General features: G+C 36.1%; 1 protein-coding gene across 1 annotated transcript in view; it reads right to left on the bottom strand.

Moving 5' to 3' along the window:
* mRpL41 (mitochondrial ribosomal protein L41) overlaps positions 1-21,130 on the bottom strand; it is a 32,924-nt gene extending 11,794 nt beyond the window's left edge. Inside the window, exons 1-2 of the mRNA XM_089097463.1 lie at positions 20,967-21,130; positions 9,014-9,114 (exon numbers count right to left, since the gene is read on the bottom strand). Of these exons, the coding sequence (XP_088953589.1) occupies positions 9,014-9,114; positions 20,967-21,120 (255 nt within the window). The 5' untranslated portion in view covers positions 21,121-21,130. The remainder of the gene's footprint in view (positions 1-9,013; positions 9,115-20,966) is intronic.
* Between the last annotated feature and the right edge of the window lie 673 nt (positions 21,131-21,803).

Below are 21,803 nucleotides of genomic sequence, written 5' to 3' on the forward strand. Positions count from 1 at the left end.
TATTCTAAATCTTTGTAAACAGCCTCTATTTCTCACCAAGAGCTTGAGAAAATTGCCTGATTTTCGATAAATGGGGAAACATCCTCGAATCGTTACTGATATGATATTAGTGCGTAAACTACAAACTTACAAAAATATCCAGTACTTTATTTTCTTATAGCCTTGACTTTGAAGACTTTGTCGCCCTCCACTATAACTTCACTAATACATCCTTCTGCCAATCAAACCATCTCCCCCAAAACACTTTTCAGTCATTTCTTGTTAAAAAAATTTTATTTCAACTCACCCACACGCGTTTTTCTACATTTGAACCAGAGAATGGAACTAAGTTTCACATTTGAACGATAGAATTGTATTTTCCATAATTTTCTTATAGGAAACTAGAGTTTATGTTCAAAAATCACACACACACACACACACACACACACACAGAAACTTACAGACACACAAAAAAACTTACACACACAAAAAAAAACACACACACACACACACACACACAAACTTACACACACACACACACACACACACAAAAACTAACACAAACACAAAAACTAACACACACACAAAAACAAACACACACACACAAATTTACATACACGCAAAAACTTACACACACAAAAAAACTTAAACACACAAACAAAAAATTACACACACACAAAAAAAAAAACTAACAGACAAAAAAAAAAAAAAAAACTTAAACACACATAAAAAATCACACACACACACACAGACAAAAAAAAATTTACACACACAAAAAAAAAACTTAAAAACACAAAAAAAACTTCAACCCCTCACAAACAAACTAACAAAAACAAAAATAAAACATTACAAGAAAAAACACTTCTCTGAGTGTTGAAAATGATTTCACGACATTATTTTAGTTTTTTTTTCTTGTCCCCACACAAACTTACACACACACACACACACACAAAAACTTACACAAACACAGAAACTTACACACCCACAAAAACTTACACACACACACAAAAATTTACATGCACGCAAAAACTTACACAAACACACAAAAACTTACACACACACACAAAAAAAACTTACAGACACACAAAAAAAAAACTTACACACACATAAAAACTGACACACACACACACACAAAAAAAAAAAACACACAAAAAAAAAAAACAAAAACAAAAAAACACAAAAAAAAACTTAAACACACAAAAACTAACACATACAAAAATAAAAAATAACACACAAAAAAAAACTTCTCTGAGTGTTGAAAATGATTTCATGACATTATTTTAGTTTTTTTTTCTTGTCCCAAACTATTTTTTTTATCATGAACCGTTTAGAGACCAATTTTATCAACTTGGAGAAAGTTCAAATAGAATCATTACTGATATTGATATTAGTGCGTAAACTACAAACCGACAAAAATATTCGGAACTTTTTTTTCTTATAGCCTTGACTTTGAAGATATTGTCGCCCTCCACTATAACTTCGCTAATACATCCTTCTGTCAATCAAGCCATCTCCTCCAAAACACTTTTCAGTCATTTCTTGTTAAAAAAAATTTTTATTTCAACTCACTCAAACGGGTTTTTTCTACACATTAACCAAAGAATAACACTTTTCAGTCATTTCTTGTTAAATTTTTTTATTTCAACTCACCCACACGGGTTTTTCTACATTTGTACACACATACACACAGTCCGAAGAGAAACATAAAGTCCAAAGAGACACACACAAGCTTCTAAAGTAAAATTTTGGAAAATTTTGAGTTTGGGGGGGGAAGGGGATTTTCAAAACCTATTCCCGTGATATAACGTGTCCTCTGAAGTCGAGTCTGATGTTTTTAGCACTGCATCTATTAGTGCTTTAGAAATATCTTAAAAGCTTCTAAAGTAGAATTTTGGAAAATTTTGAGTTTGGGGGAAGGGGGATTTTCAAAACCTCTTCCCGTGATATAACATGTCCTCTGAAGTCGGTTCTGATGTTTTTAGCACTCTATCTACTAGTACTTTAGAAATATTTTAAAAGCTTCTAAAGTAGAATTTTGGAAAATTTTGAGTTTGGGGGGAAGGGGGATTTTCAAAACTTCTTCCCGTGATATAACGTGTCCTCTGAAGTCGATTCTGATGTTTTTAGCACTGTATCTATTAGTGCTTTAGATATATTTTAAAAGATTCTAAAGTAGAATTTTGGAAAATTTTGAGTTGGGGGGAAGGGGGATTTTCAAAACCTCTTCCCGTGATATAGCATGTCCTCTGAAGTCGATTCTGATGTTTTTAGCACTCTATCTACTAGTGCTTATCCATCGTCATAGCTAGGCAATAATCCTAGCGCGGGGATGGGGAAGGGTTTTACGAGCTTCCACTAGGAGCATAAATTCTAGTATACTTGACTTATTGTATCGGAATACTATCACCTTAATTCTCTCTTTTTAGAGGTAATATACATTGTCAGAGCTAGGCAATAATGCGTGTGGGGGAGAGGGGGAAGGGTTTTACGAGGTTCCACTAGGAGAATAAATTCTATTATACTTGACTTATTGTATCGGAATACTATCACCTTAATTCTCTGTATTTAGAGGTAATATCCATTGTCACAGCAAGGCAATAATCCTAGCGCGGGGAGCCACACCTGACAATTTTTATCTTATTCTAAATCTTTGGAAACAGCCTCTATTTCTGACCAAGAGCTTGAGAAAATTGCCTGATTATCGATAAATGGGGAAACATCCTCGAATCGTTACTGATATGATATTAGTGCGTAAACTACAAACTTACAAAAATATCCAGAACTTTTTTTTCTTATAGCCTTGACTTTGAAGACTTTGTCGCCCTCCACTATAACTTCACCAATACATCCTTCTGCCAATCAAACCATCTCCCCCAAGACACTTTTCAGTCCTTTCTTGTTAAATTTTTTTTATTTCAACTCACCCACACGGGTTTTTCTGCATTTGAACCAGAGAATGGAACTAAGTTTCACATTTGAACGATAGAATTGTATTTTCCATAATTTTTATATAGGAAACTAAAGTTTATGTTCAAAAATCACACACACACACACACACACGAAACTTACACACACACATAAAAACTTACACACACACACACACACACAAACTTACACACACACACACACACACAAAACTTACACAAACACAAAAACTTACACACCCATAAAAACTTACACACGCACACAAAAATTTACATGCACGCAAAAACTTACACACACATAAAAACTTACACAAACAAAAAAAAAAAAAATTAAAGAAACAAAAAAAAACTTACAAACACATAAAAACTCACACAGACACACAAACACACAAAAAAAATTTACACACACAAAAAAAAAAAACTTACACAAACAAAAAAAAACTTACACACACACACAACTAACAAATAAACAAAAAAAAACTTACACACAAAAAAAAAACTTCTCTGAGTGTTGAAAATGATTTCATGACATTATTTTAGTTTTTTTTCTTGTCCCCACACAAACTTACACACACACACACACACACACACAAAAACTTATACAAACAAAAAAACTTACACACCCACAAAAACTTACACACACACACAAAAACTAACACACACACACAAAAAAAACTTACAGACACACAAAAAAAAAACAACTTACACATGCAAAAAAACTCACACACACACACACACACACACAAAAAAATTTACAAAAAAACAAAAAAAAAAAAAAAAACACAAAAAAAAACAAAAACTAACAAACCCCACACCCAACCTACCAAATAACCCAATAAAAAATACAAAAAAAAAAACACTTCTCTGAGTATTGAAAATGATTTCATGACATTATTTTAATTTTTTTTCTTGTCCCAAACTATTTTTTTATCATAAACCTATTAGAGACCAATTTGATCCACTTGGAGAAAGTTCAAATATAATCATTACTGATATTGATATTAGTGGGTAAACTACAAACCGACAAAAATATTCGGAACTTTTGATTCTTATAGCCTTGACTTTGAAGACATTGTCGCCCTCCACTATAACTTCACTAATACATCCTTCTGTCAATCAAGCCATCTCCCCCAAAACACTTTTCAGTCATTTCTTGTTAAAAAAAATTTTTATTTCAACTCACTCACGCGGGTTTTTTCTACATTTGAACCAAAGAATAACACTTTTCAGTCATTTCTTGTTAAATTTTTTTTATTTCAACTCACCCACACGGTTTTTTCTACATTTGTAGAGACATACACACAGGCCGAAGAGACACAAAAAGCCCAAAGAGACACACACAAGCTTCTAAAGTAAAATTTAGGAAAATTTTGAGTTTGGGGGGGGGAAGGTTGATTTTCAAAACATCTTCCCGTGATATAACGTGTCCTCTGAAGTCGATTCTGATGTTTTTAGCACTGTATCTATTAGTGCTTTAGAAATATCTTAAAAGCTTCTAAAGTAGAATTTTGGAAAATTTTGAGTTTGGGGGAGGGGGATTTTCAAAACCTCTTCCCGTGATATAACATGTCCTCTGAAGTCGGTTCTGATGTTTTTAGCACTCTATCTACTAGTGCTTTAGAAATATTTTAAAAGCTTCTAAAGTAGAATTTTGGAAAATTTTGAGTTTGGGGGGGGAGGGGGATTTTCAAAACCTCGTCCCGTGATATAACGTGTCCTCTGAAGTCAATTCTGATGTTTTTAGCACTCTATCTATTAGTGCTTTAGAAATATATTAAAAGTTTCTAAAGTAGAATTTTGGAAAATTTTGAGTTTGGGGGGAAGGGGGATTTTCAAAACCTCTTCCCGTGATATAACATGTCCTCTGAAGTCGATTCTGATGTTTTTAGCACTCTATCTACTAGTGCTTATCCATTGTCATAGCTAGGCAATAATCCTAGCGCGGGGAGGGGGAAGGGTTTTACGAGTTTCCACTAGGAGCATAAATTCTATTATACTTGACTTATTGTATCGGAATACTATCACCTTAATTCTCTGTATTTAGAGGTAATATCCATTGTCACAGCTAGGCAATAATCCTAGTGCGGGCGAGGGGGAAGGGTTTTACGAGGTTCCACTAGGAGCATAAATTCTATTATACTTGACTTATTGTATCGGACTACTATCACCTTAATTCTCTGTATTTAGAGGTAATATCCATTGTCACAGCCTCCATTGACACAGCCAGGTAATAATCCTAGCGCGGGGAGGGGGAAGGGTTTTACGAGTTTCCACTAGGAGCATAAATTCTATTATAGTTGACTTATTGTATCGGAATACTATCACCTTAATTCTCTGTATTTAGAGGTAATATCCATTGTCATAGCTAGGCAATAATCCTAGCGCGGGAGAGGGACGGGTTTTACGAGCTTCCACTAGGAGCATAAATTCTAGTATACTTGACTTATTGTATTCTAATGCTATCACCTTAATTATCGGTATTTAGAGGTAATATCCACTGTCACAGCTAGACATTAATCCTAGTACGGCGGAAGGGGAAGGTTCTTACAAGCTTCCAATAAGAGCATAAATTCTATTATACTAGAATTATTGTATAGGAATGCTATCACCTTCATTCGCTCTATTTAGAGGTACAGCCTGGCAATAATCCTAGCGCGGGGAGGGGGAAGGGCTTTACGAGCTTCTACTAGGAGCATAAATTCTATTATGCTTGAATTATTGTATTGGAATACTATCACCTTCTCCCCCTCCCCTGCCCTCGGAAATGTGGGAACGAAGGGTCTCTGAGCCTTCCCCTTGACGCAGATGTTTTCCCTCCAAAATTGACCCCTCCCTGCCCTCAGAAATGGGGGAACGAAGGGAACGTTAGATCCTATTTTAAATTGACAATACTTATCAAACATCACTAGTGTATTATACAGATCACATATCTCATTACCCCTTTTTAAATGTTAATCAAATAATTCTGATTATAGTGTCCAATTTTTTGTCTGCTTTTCAAAATGTTCGTATTTGTTTAGAATGAAGTGTTTTTTATAGCAGATACCCCCGTGCAACTGAACCCCCCATGTATCTGAACCCCTGTATAACCGAAACCCCTTACAAATGAACCTCCGTCCTACTCGCCCCCATTTAACTAATCCCCGTGTAACTGAATCCTCATGTAACTGAACCCTCGTGCAAGTCAACCCTCGTGCAACTCAACTCTCTCAAAACACTTTTCAGCCATTTCATGTTAATTTTTTTTATTTCTAAACTATTTAAAATTGACAACACTGTGCAAATCATCACTTGTGTATTATACGGTACACATTCATTCCATCTCCTCCAAAACACTTTTCAGTCATTTCTTGTTAAAATTATCCAATCACTAATTACCCCTTTTTTTCTCCACCTTCAAATGTTCCTTTAGTACCTACGCAATTAGATCATCCAGTTAACACTAAGATGTAAATTGAGTAAGCCTCTCGCAATAACGAACCAAACCAGATTATACCCACTTAGCCAGATCAAAAAATGGCGGTCACACTAACTTGATTAGTAATTGGATTCAGATATAGTACGAATGGACTTTCAGTCCTACATTCACGGGTTTCTGCAAAGTGCTATGGGCTTCATTGAAAAAATACCAGTTTAAAAAAAAATAAAAGTCGTCTCTTATACGTTGCCAAGTTTAAAAAAAAACAAAAAAAAACTACTAATCAAGTTACAGGTGACTGACCCTGGTAAGTCAATGTACCGGTTAAACTACACGCATATTCATGCCTCAGGCGTAGGTGTACTATAAACAATGTGTTAAAACATAATGAAAATTGGAATGTAGTGTATGAACATTTTATAGGGTTTTTGCTTGAGTACATTATACCTTGCCAAGTTTTTTAAAAAACCAACTAATCAGGTTACCATATATGGAACAACCGCCGCTCTCTCTCACCGATTGACCCCAAAAAAATGGGTGTTGCCTCAGAAACCCGTCTGGTAAGGCAAGTACCGTTCGTAGTAATAGGTAACTGACCCTGGTAAGCCGATGTACTGGTTTAACTACACGCATATTCATGTAGGTTTTTTGTAGGTTTTCAATCTATTATACCCTTACTACTCACATCCAATCAAAATTTTGAGATAGCTATTTTGTTCAGCGTAGTTGATTTCCAGATAGAAAATATATTTTTGAGGAGGACACTCCCCCACAACCCTCGGGGCAAGTGTTGTAAGTTATGGGGGGCATACAACAACCCTCGGGGCAAGGGTTTTAAGTTATGCCCTGGGGGCATATAAGGTTTTTATAGAAGGCGTTGTCGTAGAAACTTCAAAAAAGGCTCATTCGATTGGAAATTAATGGGCTAGGGCCCTTTTTGATAGTCGAAAGTGATTGGAGGGCAACTAGCCCCCCCCCCCACGCCCATCATTCCCCCAAACACATCCACTCAAAATTTTGAGATAGCCATTTTGTTCCGCGTAGTTGATTTCCAGATAGAACGGGTTATAAGTTATGCCCTGGAGGCATATAAGGTTTTTATAAAAAGCTTTGTTGTAAAAGGTTCAAAAAGGACGTATTCTGTTAAAAATTGAAATGGTCGCTGCCCTTTGTAACAGTCGAAAGTGATTTGAGCAGCTAACCACCCTCTCATACCCACTATTCCCCAAAAAACATCCAATCAAAATTTTTAGATAGCCATTTTATTCAACACAGTTGAATAAAATGGCTATATGAAAGTTTTGGAAATTACGTCTTTAAGGATGACAACCCATCCCCTCCACAACCCTCAGGCCAAGGGTTGTAAGTTGCCCTTGGAGCATGTAAGGTTTTTATAGAAAGCGATGTTTTAAAAACATCCAAAAGGGCTCATTCAATTGAAAATTGAAAGGGCTAGTGCCCTTTTAATAGTCGAAAGTGATTGAAGGGCAACTAACCCCCCTCTCACGCCAACCATTTCATAGGCAGCGCGATAGCACTGCCTAAGTAAAGAACGATGTGGGCACAATGTATTATTTTTTTTCTTTCTTTCTTCTCCATACCCAGGCACTTCGTATCGAAGGAGTTGTTGTAGAAAATTCGAAAAGGGATCATTCCCCCAAACACATCCAATCAAAATTTTGAGATAGCCATTTTGTTCAGCGTAGTTGATTTCCAGAACAAAATTATTTTTTTGAGGAGGACACTCCCCCACATCCTTCAGGACAAAGGTTGTAAGTTATGCCCTGGGGACACATAAGCTTTTTATAGAAGGCGTTGTCCCAGAAAGTTCAAAAAAGCTCATTCGATTAGAAATTTGAAGGGCTAGTGCCCTTTTTAATAGTCGAAAGTGATTGGAGGGCAACTAACCCCTCTCTCATGCCCACCTTTCACCCAAACACATCCAATCAAAATTTTAAGATAGCCATTTTATTCAACGTAGTTTTAAGTTCTGTAAATTACGTCTTTGAGGATGACAGACCCCTCACAGCCCTCAGGACAAGGGTCGTAAGTTATGCCCTGGGGGCATATAAAGTTTTTATAGAACGCGTTGTCGTAGAAACTTCAAAAAGGGTTCTTTCGATTAGAAATTGAAATGGCTAGTACCCTTTTTAATAATTGAAAGTAATTGGAAAGCAACTAACACCCCTTCCACGCCCACCATTTCTCCAAACAAATTCAATCAGAATTTTGAGATAGCCATTTTGTTCCACGCAGTTAAAGTTCAGGAAAATTATACCTTTGAGCAGGACACTCCCCCCACAGTCTTCAGTGCAAGGGTTATAAGTTATGCCCTGGGGGCATATAAGCTCTTATTGAAATCTTTGTTGTAGAAACTTGAAAAAGGGCTCATTCGATTGGAAATTCAAAGGTCTAGTGCCCTTTTTCATAGTCGAAAGTGATTTGAGGGCAACTAGCTCCCCTCTCTCGCCCACCTTTTCCCCAAACACATCCAAACAAAATTTTTAGATAGCCATTTTGTCCAGTGTTGTGGATTTTCAGATAGAAATTATACTTTTGAGGAGGACACTCCCCCACAGCCCTCAGGGCAAGGGTTGTAAGTTATGACCGTAGTATTAAACCTCTAGAAATCTTATCATATTCATTGTTCCATTTTCTGAGGTGGTTGAAATAACCCTATAGATTTGCTTACCTCGCATCCTTCCAAATTTGGTACAATGATTTCTGGAATCATCTCAGCAACAGGCACCACTTTGGTTCCCACTTTGTAGCCAACTTGACGTTCGCCATAGTCTGCAGACAAATAAATTTCTGATAATCAACAAATAATTAAAACTGAACTCCAAAGAGTTTTCAAATACCTTTTTATAAAACACGTCCTTATTTCTTTAAAAATAGTAAAACAGATACAGAAGTTCAGGCTTACATTGGAATTTTTATGGTATGCAGAAAACAATTTTAAAAAGGGAAGTTTGGCTATTCGACAGGGACCACAGGGACGGGATGCTACCATTTCATCTAACCGTCACAAGCACTAAACGTCATTTCGTTGACAAGGAAAATCCGCCAGAGCATCGACACGTCAGAACATCGACAAGTCAGGACATCGATAGTCACAATCGCTACCCGCCAGAACGTCGACAGTCATAACATCGACATGTCAGTTAATCGCCAGTCACAATCGCTACTCGTCAGAACGTCGACACGTCATAACATCAAAAAAAATCTAGAAGTTATGACTGTTGACGTTCTGACGGCTAGTGATTCTGACGGATTTTCCTTATAAGAAAAAAAAATTATGTTATGACGTGTTGATGTTATGACTGTCGACGTTCTGACGGGTAGCGATTGTGACTGTCGATGAACTGACGCGTCGATGTTCTGATGGGTAGCGATTGAGAATGTCGATGTCCTGACGTGTCGATGTTATGACTGTCGATGTCCTGGCGCCTTCCCAGTATATAATAGTTTAGAAAAAAATTTCGGCTATTTATTTGCACATCAGGGGGTTGGGGTAAAGCATAGCATATATTAAATACGTAACCTAACCTAGGTACCTTTTCCCGATAAACCCCAAAAAAATAAAGTTTTTGAGTTTTTGAGGTTATGACGTGTTGATGTTATGACTGTCGATGTTCTGATGGTTAATGGTTTTGACGGATTCTCGTTATGAAATTTTTTTTTAGATATTATGACGTGTCGATGTTATGACTGTCGACGTTCTGACGGGTAGCGATTGTGACTGTCGATGAACTGACGTGTCGATATTATGTCTGACGACTTTCTGACGGGTAACAATTGTGATTGTTGAGGGACCGAAGTGTCGATATTATGACTGTTAACGTTCTCACGGATAGCAATTGTGACTGTTGATGAATGGACATGTCGAGGTTCTTACGCGTAGTGATTGTGACTGTCTATTTTCTGTTGTGTCGATATTCTGATAGATTTTGTCGATGTTATGATTGATTTTGTCGATGTCCTGACGTGTCGATGTCCTGGCGCCTTCCCAGTATATAATAGTTTAGAAAAAAATTTCGGCTATTTATTTGCACATCAGGGGGTGGGGGTGAAGCATAGCATATATTAAATACGTAACCTAATCTAGGTACCTTTTCCCCCATAAACCCCAAGTTATGACGTGTCGATGTTATGACTGTCGACGTCCAGATAGGTAATGGTTCTGATGGATTTTCGTTATGAAATTTTTTTTAGCTGTTATGACGTGCCGATGCTATGACTGTCAACGTTCTGAAGGGTAGCAATTGTGACTGTCGATGAACTGACGTGTCGACGTTCTGATGGATGGCGATTGTGACTGTCGATGAACTGACGTGTCGATGTTCTGAGGGGTAACGATCGTGACTGTCGATGTTATGACTGATGTTCTGACAAATTTTTGTCGATGTTATGACGGATTTTGTCGATGTCCTGACGTCAGTGGTCATGACGTGTCGATGTCCTGGTGCCTTACCAGTATATAATAGTTTAGAAAAAAAATTCGGCTATTTATTTGCACATCAGGGGGTGGGGGTAAAGCATAGCATATATTAAATACGTAACCTAACCTAGGTACCTATTCCCCCTTAAACCCCAAAAAACTAAAGTTTTAAAATTTTAGATGTTATGACTGTGGACGTTCTGACGGTTAGTGGTTCTGACGGATTTTCGTTATGAATTTTTTTTTTAGATATTATGACGTGTCAATGTTATGACTGTCGACGTTCTGACGGTTAGTGGTTCTGACGAATTTGTGTTATGAAAAAAAAATTGTATGCTATGACGTGTTGATGTTATGACTGTCGACGTTCTGACGGGTAGCGATTGCGACTGTCGATGAACTGACGTGTCGATATTATAACTGTCGACGTTCTGACGGGTAGCGATTGTGAAAACTGACGTGTTGATGTTATGACTGTCAACATTCTGATGCGTAACAATTGTGACTGTCTATTAATTGACGTGTCAATGTTATAACTGTCAATGTCCTGATGAGTCGATGTTCTGACAGATTTTTTGTTGTTGTAATGATAGATTTTGTCGATGTCCTGACGGTAGTGGTCCTGGCGCCTTCCCCACAGGGACTAGTCCAGAGAATATTTATAGTTTCCTCTCAATAATGGATATTTCTAATTTGGCATTATAATACATAAATAACTATATGGTTTCCTGAAATTTGTGTATTCTGGGGACAGCTGCCCTTCTCAGGTCAAAATGTATAATTACTATATTTTTTATACAATATCTATATAATAACTATAATCATAACTATATATTTTATACAATAGCTATATAACTACATAGTTATAGTTTTAGTTTTTTATAGTTATAGCTCTAGTTAAATATAGTTATAGTAACAATTTAAAAATTGTTTATGACTAAATGTCTATTTTGTCATTGAAACCAAGGTTTACCTTCCCTTCCAAAGCACAATCTAGTTCTGGATGCTTTATGTTTAATAAATATCCATTACTTTTATGCCTAAGGTTTATAGCTGACATTTTCACACTGCTTTAATAATTGTCAAAAGCCATTTGCTGTATTGCATTCAAAAGAAGGATTAAAAGTACAGTGTATATTCAATGGCACTTTGATTTCCCTGATCTATATTTGATGATCCTCCCTGAGAGAGCATATTAGCAAACAGTTTTGGCAATTACCTCAGCTGTTTGAAAATGTCATATGTTTGAAACTGAAAAAGGGAGGATCAGCAGGTCAGTGTATGTTTCATCATCTTTGATCCTCCTGATCAAAATTTGATGATGTTCTATAAGAGAATATAATAGCAAATGGTTTTGGCAATTACTAATACTGTTTGAAATTTTCATCTTTGAAATTGGTAAAGGGAGGATCAGCAGGTCAGTGTATGTTCAATCAAACTTTGATCCTCCTGATCAACACTTGATGATGCTCTCTAACAGAATATATTAGCAAACAGTTTTGGCAATTACCTCAGCTGTTTGAAAATGTCATATGTTTGAAACTGAAAAGGGGAGGATCAGCAGGTCAGTGTATGTTTCATCATCTTTGATCCTCCTGATCAAAATTTGACGATGTTCTATAAGAGAATATCATAGCAAATGGTTTTGGCAATTACCAGTACTGTTTGAAATTTTCATGTTTGAAATTGGCAAAGGGAGGATCAGCAGGTCAGTGTATGTTCAATCACACTTTGATCCTCCTGATCAACACTTGATGATGCTCTCTAACAGAATATATTAGCAAACGGTTTTGGCAATTACCTCAGCTGTTTGAAAATTTCATATGTTTCAAACTGAAAAGGGGAGGATCAGCAGGTCAGTGTATGTTTCATCATCTTTGATCCTCCTGATCAAAATTTGATGATGTTCTATAAGAGAATATCATAGCAAATGGTTTTGGCAATTACCAATACTGTTTGAAATTTTCATCTTTGAAATTGGTAAAGGGAGGATCAGCAGGTCAGTGTATGTTCAATCACACTTTGATCCTCCTGATCAACACTTGATGATGCTCTCTAACAGAATATATTAGCAAACGGTTTTGGCAATTACCTCAGCTGTTTGAAAATGTCATATGTTTGAAACTGAAAAGGGGAGGATCAGCAGGTCAGTGTATGTTTCATCCTCTTTGATCCTCCTGATCAAAATTTGACGATGTTCTATAAGAGAATATCATAGCAAATGGTTTTGGCAATTACTAATACTGTTTGAAATTTTCATGTTTGAAATTGGTAAAGGGAGGATCAGCAGGTCAGTGTATGTTCAATCACACTTTGATCCTCCTGATCAACACTTGATGATGCTCTCTAACAAAATATATTAGCAAACAGTTTTGGCAATTACCTCAGCTGTTTGAAAATGTCATATGTTTGAAACTGAAAAGGGGAGGATCAGCAGGTCAGTGTATATTTCATCATCTTTGATCCTCCTGATCAAAATTTGACAATGCTCTATAAGAGAATATCATAGCAAATGGTTTTGGCAATTACCAAAACTGTTTGAAAATGTCATGTTTGAAATTGGTAAAGGGAGGATCAGCAGGTCAGTGTATGTTCAATCACACTTTGATTCTCCTGATCAACTCTTGATGATGCTCTCTAACAGAATATATTAGCAAACGGTTTTGGCAATTACCTCAGCTGATTGAAAATGTCACATGTGATCTTTAGACAAAACAGCAACAGTATGCAAAACCTGCAAATATTTTTTGGGAAGACGTCAAAATAGAAGAAAGATTGGCTCTTATTGTATCTCCCCTATGCATAGTCCTGGATGTTTTCCCTAATGGTTACTCTATATGGAATGCTGACATTCTTCTGCTTTAAAAGGTCAGTTCACTTGGATATCTACAAGCTTATTCCTACAAGCTCATTAATTTTTGGTTGAACAGGCCCTATCTGGACCATTTTATTAGTAAACTAGCTGCTGAAGGTAAGAAACATCCACACAGTGCTTGCAGTACTGCCATTGTTATCAGAGATGTCTCTGAAAATTCCCATGCATACACCGCTGGTGTGATTTTTTTAAACTCAAGTGATGAATATGATTAACATAGTAGTGGTTTGTAGTGGGAAGATAAATAATAAATTTCTGCTGAATCCAATTGACATGCACTTATTTTTCACATTTTGTACTAGTTTTAGTATTTATGTAGCTGGTAAAGTCCAAATGCACAGTTCAATGGACACAATTTACTTGTGTTTATACGAATTAACCCTAAATTACCCTAAACATTAGATTCCCCCCACACACCATTATGGTTAAAAATAAGAATGAGGTCTGTATTCTCTTAATACATATTATGAGTTAATATATTAATATTAATAAATTAAGAGGCAATTGAATGAACCCTCCCCCAAACTTAAAAATCCCTAAATCTCTGAAAATAACTATTTTATGTTTTACATTATGTAGGAATGAACTAGTAGGAATAAGCACTACTCTATACAGAATGCTGATATTCCTCTGCTTTAACTACTCTGCAAAAGGTCACTAGGAATGAATTAGGCTTTGCTGAAGGAAAAATTCACTGGATAAAAAACACAGAGCAAAATGAAAAAAGATTAGCCTCATATTTCTATAATTATAAAATTTCCAGCATGCCACTGGTTGGTTCTAAGCTCCTTAAATACTTGTAAGCCATTCTGCCCATGTGCTATCTTAAGCAAGGGTATGTTCGTAACCTGAGCCCCAAAGTTAAGATTTCATGTTGTTGTTTTTTTCTTTTTTTTCTACTTGTCTATAACAGCAAACACGTGACTAAACAAGATTGATCACAGTTGTGGAAAATAGTAGGCTATATGCTTGTCATATTTCTTTCTGAGTTGTAAATTGAGCCTTTGACTCCACAATTAAGTTGTAAGAATTTATTGAGACTTGTTAGCAAAAAGGTATCAAGCTGTAACATCTCAGCATATTTTAGAAGCCAACATTCTAGAGATTATAGAGGAGGGTTGAAAGAATTATGCCATCAAATACTCTTGTCTTAGTCTCGACAGTGATTTTAGTACAATTTCAAAGAAAAGATCCAAGCTAAACAGGGGTGGTTTGAAGGGGGATTGACTCACCCCCCTGGTTTTTGCGAAGTCATATAAGTCGTTTATTTTGATCCCATTAAGGTCCCCGGTGCTCAAGTCTGAGACAGTCTAAGTTGTATTTCCTTCTCCTGGAAACACTTTTGCATTTTCAAACTTCTTAGTAAAGAAATGGCTGATTTTGAAAAAACTCTGCTTCAATTGTAGAAATCAAATACCGAATTCGCTTTTGTGATGACAATTTTGTTCCACTTAGTGAGGCAGCTCAAGACCCAGTGCTATTTGCAATTGCAGATGATAGTACTCTTGGGTGCTCAGAAATTAAGGATTCTTCCCTTATCAAGAAAGTGTATTCTTTTCTAGAAAGAACCTTAGCTTGGTTCGATGCAAACCATCTTGCCTTAAATCTAGCTAAATCTAGTCTACTTATTTTTTTCAGATCAGGCACTTCTTGTCCTTTGGTTCAAAATATTTCTTCCACTCATGGTGATATAACCCATCCCCTTGATAGACATGTCCAGTTTCTGGATATTTTGTTGGACAAAAATTTTTCTTTCAGACATTGCAGTGCTCTTGTGAAACTTCAGCTCTCCAGAAACCTAGGAGTTCTTTGGAAGCTTCGTCATTGTTTCCCTGGTTCAATAATAAAAATCCTTTTTCACTTTCTTATTCAAACTTGTATGTACTATTGTCCAACAGTATGGCTATTGACATTCTGTTCTTTTACCTTCCCTGTTTTCAAAATATATAACAGATTAATTAAATTAGTGTCTGAGGTGACAGGCCAGCTCAGCATGAATTTATTGAATGGTCAATCCACATACATCTTTGTTATGAAACAAAGAAGAGAAAATATAATAAATGAAAAAAAAATCAAAAAGCAGAGAAAAACGAGGGTAGTGTAAAAATTAACCTTTTGTAGTAAACTACACGAGAGACAAATAGACACTAAAAAAATAAACCAGAATAAATGAAAGACACATTCACCAACTAGATTGTGCAAAAATTATCTGCTTAGCAATACACTTAGCTTCCCTACAGACTTGACTCTCATTAAAAATGCGGACAGGAGGTTTTACCTTAAACTGACGAAAAATCTTATTTGAATCATTTAAAATTAAATTATTACAAATTGGGCTTATGCAAATATCTCAGTGTCTCTATTTATAGCGAAATTCCTAATTATATACCTTTTAATCTCAACTGCCTCTCTAAAAGACTGTGGTAGACCATTTACATTAGATATCAAAATTGCTTCCTCAAAAATAACTAAATGGTCTGGATTTTCAAAACATGGAGGACCAAAGCAGAATCAAATTGTAATTTTTATTTACATTTTTAGATCTCCCGGATTTATCTATTGAAACCTTGTGTTCATGCAGTTTTTCCCCCAACTGTTGATGGATCCTGCCAATACAAAACTTCCCACACAAACATGGGACTCTGTATACACCACGTCCCAATATAGGGTCAGTTTTATCCTTTCCCGAATTGAAAAAATGTTCAACCTTTAGTAGCAACTGGCCTGTTTATGCTTGCATATGATTAATTTCTTTCTGATGGTTCAGTAGTTTTAGAAAATTCAACTGAAGCCTGACAAGATAATATGAACAAACCCAAAGAAAGAGACAAGGTTACTCTTGTGGATTATTTGTCAAACTTTGACTACGAGTGGAAAAGAAGGCAAGGCGTTTCTAAAAACAATGGAAAAATAATTAGTATCAAACAGTTTGTGATAACAAACTGTATAGTAAGAGCAACTCGTCTCAGTAGTAACCGAAACTCTAAACAATGGAATTTTAACATCAATATACATCAAAAGAATTGGATTTTTACGCTGATTTTAAATATTTGAGTTTCATCAAGATTAGTCGTACTCATCAAAAGTTACGAGCCAGAGAAAATTTTCCCTATTTTCGAAAAAAGGGAAAACACTCCCTAAAAGTCATAGAATCTTAATGAAAATCACACCATCAGTTTGAGCATATCAGAGAACCATGCTGTAGAGGTTTCATGCTCCTATCTGCAAAAATGTGGAATTTGGTATGTTTGCCAGATAAAAGATCATGGATGCATATTTATTAGTTTTTTTTTCTTTTCCCCAGGGGTGATTGTATCACCTCAGTGGTCCTAGAATGTCGCGAGAGGTCTCAATAGTAACCGATACTTTAAAGAACGGAATTTTGATACCAATTGATACATCAAAAGAATTGGATTTTTATGCTGATCATGTTAAAGATTGATCAATGATGTCATAATAGTACGTTGTAGCCAGGTCGTCTCTTACTATTCCAATTAATTCAATGTAATTCAAAGAAAAGGAGCCCCAAAATTTCAAAGCAAGTGTATGTGGGATAGAGAAAAAACTTGATTACAATACAAGGTTGAGAGGGATAGAACGCTTGAAAAGGACAGGCTAGACTTGGCTGTGTACCCACAATTTTTTTCCCTAGGACAGGAGTGGGATAGACTCTGGGATAGCTCATTCAAGTCGGGAGGCAAGTTTTTGCATCAGACGAAAGTAATGAACAACGTTAAAACTTCTAACGAACAGAAATTAGATAAGAAATTATTCTAAATATATGCCTCCAGCTCTTTATGGTGTCAAATATAGGGCACGACATTTCCAATCAAAGACCCAATAAGGTGCTTTTTGCATTTTTTACCAAGCTGGAATACATTATGGCATTAGTTGTTGGTTCCAATGACATTGTTAAGACTATCTGGGAACATTTTATATTGAATGCAAGAGATATCTTGGGGGAAATACAATGTACATCATCTTCTGTGTTTGAGCTATGTAAAAAACTATGTAACAATCAATTTCACTGAAGAATTTCTTAATATTTCAACAATTAGCAGAGTTGTTGTCGAAAGTTGCAGTGATGATTTTGAAAACATAGTTCACAAGAGTCCAGGAATAAGGAAGCCAATCCCTAGCGAAAACCAAAGGAAAGACCTTATTTTGTGTGGTCTTAATCAACCAAAGCTGAGAGTCTTCCCAGTTGATTCTTCAATATAAAAAATGAAACAGTGACATTTTCAACCAGGATGGTATGAGGATTACCAGTTCTTAGAATACAATATCAAGAAAGATGCTGCCTTGTTTCCTGTGTTTCCTTTTCTCTAATCGTCCCAGGAGTGAACCAATTCTGAAAAGCTTGGGTGGAAACCAGTCTGCAGCAAAGGCACAAAAAGAAGAGCAAAAACAGGCAAAGAAAGGAAAACTGCAAGTCCTTTCTCTTCCAAGACACAAAAAGCAGCTCTGTCCTATTTTTGTCATTGGGTCAATAACAGAAACATGGGGACTTTTTACTTAATAAAAGCACTCAAACTAAAGTTTTATAGCAAGCAAAAGATGAAGAGACAAGCAGAAAAATTGTGAATTTTTTTCAACACTGCAGGGACCCTAGCAAGACAGGTCATTAACCTTGGGATAGCTAAAGAATAAAGCAGCAACTTTGTTTAAATTGTTCAACTAGCGAGATATGTGGGAGTTCTTTATACCCAATATGGACCATACAAATTAACATATTTAGCCACAATGCCTCAGAATGGGTTTATTGACTTTTTTTTCAGTAGAAGTCAGGGAGAAGATCCTCGACTAAGTTTTGGATTCAGAATTTAATTCTGTGATATAATACCTGATGCTTCACATTCTAGGCATAGATTATGCCTTGTGGGCATAATCAGCAATACCAGCTCAGAAGAGACACCTAGAAAGAGACTATTAGATGTTAGCAAGGCTAATGACAAGACTGGGCAGGGTAAGGCAGACAGTATAATAGGAACATTGTCAAGGAGAGGAATTCCTCTTGATAAAAAGTCTTATGACTATGCAAGTTCAATGTTGGGTAAATTTATTGGAGCCCAGCAGAAAATATCTGAACCTCTTGATTGCAGTGTACCCTATATTCCCTGACAGGCCCACGGACTAAACTTTGTTATAGAATATAGTGGCAATTCCTCTATTTGGATAGTTGAGCTTTTCTACATTCTTGACAAAATATCTGTGTTCTTCATCTACAAAGCATTTTGCCATCCTTAAAGGAAAACTCTCTTTGATTGAAAACAACTTTATTCTCTGAAACTTATCACAGACTCAGTGAAGGGCTGAGCAAGGGCTGAGACCATATAAGCAGTAATTACTCAGTTTGAAGCCATAGTTTTAGCCATTTACGAAACCAAACAGACAGAGGACCCCGATGCAAAGTCGAAGGCACAAGCTAGCAGCCTTCTGAAAAGGATTCTAAACTTTGAATTTATCGCTAGCCATATCTTTATGAAAAAATCATGTACAAGATCAGGATAGCAACAGAAAAACTTGAGGAAAAGGAGATCAACATCATTAATGCAATCAAGATGCTTGAAGCTATGAAGAAACATTTTGAAAGAATATTGGAGGATGAAATGAACAGTTTCATTGATGGTGCAAAAGTATTTGCCACAATGAGAGAAGTTGGTCCACAGGCACATTTTGCCAGACATCATTGTTGTTGACCATCTTGTTTTGACATCCAAGTTCAGAGTCAAGCCAATATCTCAATGTATTAGTTCTATAGACAACATTTGATAATCCTCGCCAGCCCTGGAGCTAAATAAAAGGACTACCTAAGTAGATATGATTCACTGAATAAACTCTTTCTAAATGTCCTGGTCTAGGCTCATATGACACATGGAAATGGTTAACAAAGACCTATACAAAATACTTGATTTACAACACTTTTATGACTTCATTCTGGGAATCCACTTGTTTCTGAGGATTGCAACCCCTTGTCCTTTTCAACTCAGTTATATAACTGATTTATCAGGCTATTTTACAAGGATACCCCTTCCTCAATTATTATCTGTCCACTTTACATTATTGCTGCATTAACATTCTGAACACTTATAGAACTATCAAAAGTCTGTTCATCAGACCCCTTCTCTCTGCTCCTCCCCAAAAAAACTAACAATGATGGCTTTAAATCCAGTTTCTTGTCTTTGATAAAATAAATTTACAAGGAAAAATCCTATATGCTCCCTGTCTAAAAATCACATTTCTCTGTTGCAGTTTTTAGTTGGATTTAGCAGGATATAAGTCCATTTTAGTAGCTCTTAAGAAGGGAACATATTAAGAAATCATTTCATAATATGCAGAATAATTGTAGCTAAGATGTTGTGTATGCAGCCCTGCTATACCTTATGCCCAACCCTGATAATGCATGTTGCTCTTTTTTTCTGGTTCTTGTTTTGACACAGTTGATTTGGTAAAATTCTACTTCAGCTACTTTTGGCTATCTTGGAAAGGGGTTTAGGTTAGAAAAATTAAACTTTCAGGGATGGGTCTACAGGCTAAAATATGTTCTGGGGAGGTATTTTGAAGTACATACCTCAACTTCTTCTCTCTCTAGAGAGTCCTGACCTTTGATGACCTTTAAGAATCTATGTGTTATAAAAGTGAAACCTTGCAAAATAGATCTTCTGCTTAATGAAGTAGATCAAAATTGTTTTCAGCTTCATAAGTTTGCTCAATCCTGATCTATAAGGTTTTAAAGATATGTAAATACATTTCCTAAATTTGAAAAAAAAAACATTGATATGGCTCAATAATCTACTCAAATAACAGGAATTGCATGTTCAGAACTAAAGCCAAAGAAAAAGAAACTGATAACTGAAAATTAAGGTGAAATGTTGTTTTCCAAAATTTTAATATGTCATGTAGTCATTTGCCTGTCATGTAGAAAAATTTCAGGATCCTCTAGAGGGAGAACGGAGTGGAGGTAGGTACTTCAAAATACCATCTCAAGACATGGGCCTACTTTAGCCTGTAGACCAATCACTGAAAGTTTCATTTTCCTAACCTAAACCTTTTGCAAGATAGCTAAAGTAGAATTATACCAAAAAAAAATTATTAGCTATAATTATTCTGCACATTATGAAGTAAGAACTGTTGTCTTGACATGTTTCCTTCTCAAATGCCACTAAACTAGGCACCTTGAGCAGCTCTAAAAATTTCTTTTTTTAATACTTTCTGTAGTTTATTAGCCTCATCCAATTTTTTGATTCTGGACAGCTGTCAATCACACAACTGCAATTGGTATAGGCCTACATTGCAAGCCACTTATACACAAAGATACAAAAGTCTAACCATAAACAGGTATATCAGGAAATGTGCCAAGTCTTTGGTCTTTCCTAAACTGTTTTGTCCCTCTAAATTTTCCAAGATGAAATTTTCTCAGATTTCTTTTTCCAAGATCAGCGGTACTTGTTGTAAAACTTCTAATAAGTTGGAACCCTTTCATGTTGATAAGATTCAAACAATTGCGCTCACGAAAGCTACCTATTGAACAATAGAGATTGCAAAATTAGATGTCAGCAGATATTTTCACAGCTCTGCTTTCGGTCGTCGTCTTTAAAGGGCTGGGCACACGTAGCTGAATTCGGGAATTGATTTCCAAATCAGCGCCGATTTTAAAAGAAATCGGCGTCGATTTGAGCTTGAAATATTTTCTAGTTTTCGGCACCGATTTACAAAATCAGCGCCGATTTTCATCATGATCATCACAAAAGAAACAGGGATACAAATAAATAGCCAGCCAGAGACGTCTGTGGTGAATCCGTTCACGAAATCAGCTACGTGTGCCCAGCCTTTAAGAACAGATATAAAAAAAAATCGTGAAATCGAGCAAGAAGATTTCAATTCATATTGAATTTCAATTGAACCTAACTTAAAGAATAGCAGTGTCACTTTTGATTAACTGGCATTTCATATCTTTTTCAAATTTAAAAACATAATATGATTCTTCTTAACGGTTATCGAAGGTTTCCAGAGAAATAGTGGAAAGTTTGCATGGTCAATCTAGAAATCAAATGAACCAGTGGAAATTCGAGAAGACATTCATTTTCAAGGCAGCATAATGAAATTGGCTTTCCCATCGCCTGAATCGTTGGTATGTTGTCCATAAAACTCCAAATATAGACGAGG

Source organism: Artemia sp. Qi Xiang Cuo, chromosome 11 (assembly GCF_049724085.1).
Source record: "Artemia sp. Qi Xiang Cuo chromosome 11, ASM4972408v1, whole genome shotgun sequence".
Lineage (NCBI taxonomy): Eukaryota > Metazoa > Arthropoda > Branchiopoda > Anostraca > Artemiidae > Artemia > Artemia sp. Qi Xiang Cuo.